Here is a 1,446-nt window from a genome sequence, read left to right as displayed (position 1 = left end):
TAGGGTACAGAGATATACATCCTTCTAATAACTTTTGTCTCTAATCCCAATGTTGACCCCTTGCAATCCATGCTCCATGCTGCTGTTGGGGAGGATTGAGGAGGAAGGTTCACAAAAGGAACTGGGTTGGGCTATAATTAGACACAGGGATAAGCATCAAATGTCTGTGGGTAACTGAGACATTGTGTGAGAATTGCCTCAATATATCTCGTTTTGTTTCTCTTTACATGCCTTAGCATTCTGCATTTTTGGATTATGTCCTGAATTCTCTAGATCACAGAATATTTTACATATTAAAAAACAGTGTGCACTAGTTAAACAGTTGGAACCACAGTCCTTGCTCTTCTCATTTTTTGTTGCTGTTGTTTGGTTTTTATTTCATAATCATAAATTTAACTTTGCAATCCAGTTAAACTTGGAGGGGCATAAGGAAAACATGGAACCCAAAGAACTGCCGTGAGAGCACAAAGATTATAGGTTATTTCGAGCAGATGGGGGTGAAAGGGTGCTCTCCTCAGCTACAGAAGGAGTGGTCTGGTGGTAAAGTTAAACACAGGTCAAATTAATGAGATTTGTCCACAGTCAGCAATGGTGATCTTGCTGATCTTGCCATTCCAGGATCCAAAGCGCTCCATGTCTTCTACAATATTCATGCCCTCTTTCACCTTGCCAAAGACCACATGCTTGCCATCCAAGTACTCAGTCTTGACAGCGCAGATGAAAAACTGGGAATCATTTGTGTTGGGGCCAACGTTTGCCATGGACAAGATGCCAGGACCCATAAGCTTCAGGATGAAACTCTCATCATCAAAATTCTCCCCATAGATGGACTTGCCATCAGTGCCTTTATGGCATATGAAGTCACCACCCTGGCACATAAATCCCAGAATTATTCTGTGAAAGCAGGACTGGCATGTAATAAATCATCAACAAATACTTTTTGAATAAACAAGTTTTTGGGGTACTTAATTTTTATAAATAAAATTTAAAGTTCAAGTGAAAGGTTCTACATTGTAAGGCTCATAAATGGAAAGACTTGAATTTGAACCTAAATCTTCTGATACTGAATCAGATTTTTTCCACTGAAGTGCTTCTTAAAATTTTGCAAATTCCTTTTGCAGCCAAACAAGGACAGGCATAGTTAAGGTAAAATTCTGCAACATTTAATGGATTTGGGGTTTTGCCAGTTTTTCATTTGGCATTTATCTCACATACATTGAGTTTTTGTAAAATAATTATATATATATATATATATATATATATATATATGTATGTATGTATATACCTATATGAAATCTAAACAGTAATTATCTCAGTATTTTAAAACACAGCAAAGGACTGACAAAGAATTACTGAATGAGATGAGCAACATATGCAGTTTTCGTGTGTGCATGCTAAGTTGCTTCAGTTGTGTCAGACTCTTTGTGACCTTATGGACTGTAGCCC

The 1,446-nt window shown here is 37.4% G+C and overlaps 1 protein-coding gene across 1 annotated transcript; it reads right to left on the bottom strand.

Annotated features, from left to right (window-relative positions):
• Positions 1–469: 469 nt before the first annotated feature.
• On the bottom strand, positions 470–878 carry LOC100847997 (peptidyl-prolyl cis-trans isomerase A). Its single transcript, XM_003587373.6, has one exon. It carries the CDS (start codon positions 876–878, stop codon positions 558–560), a length of 321 nt encoding a protein of 106 aa, XP_003587421.2. The 3' UTR covers positions 470–557.
• Between the last annotated feature and the right edge of the window lie 568 nt (positions 879–1,446).

Source organism: Bos taurus, chromosome 19 (assembly GCF_002263795.3).
Source record: "Bos taurus isolate L1 Dominette 01449 registration number 42190680 breed Hereford chromosome 19, ARS-UCD2.0, whole genome shotgun sequence".
Taxonomy (NCBI): Eukaryota; Metazoa; Chordata; class Mammalia; order Artiodactyla; family Bovidae; genus Bos; species Bos taurus.
Note: the sequence above shows the minus strand (reverse complement) of the source record. Positions and strands in the feature narration are given on the sequence as shown.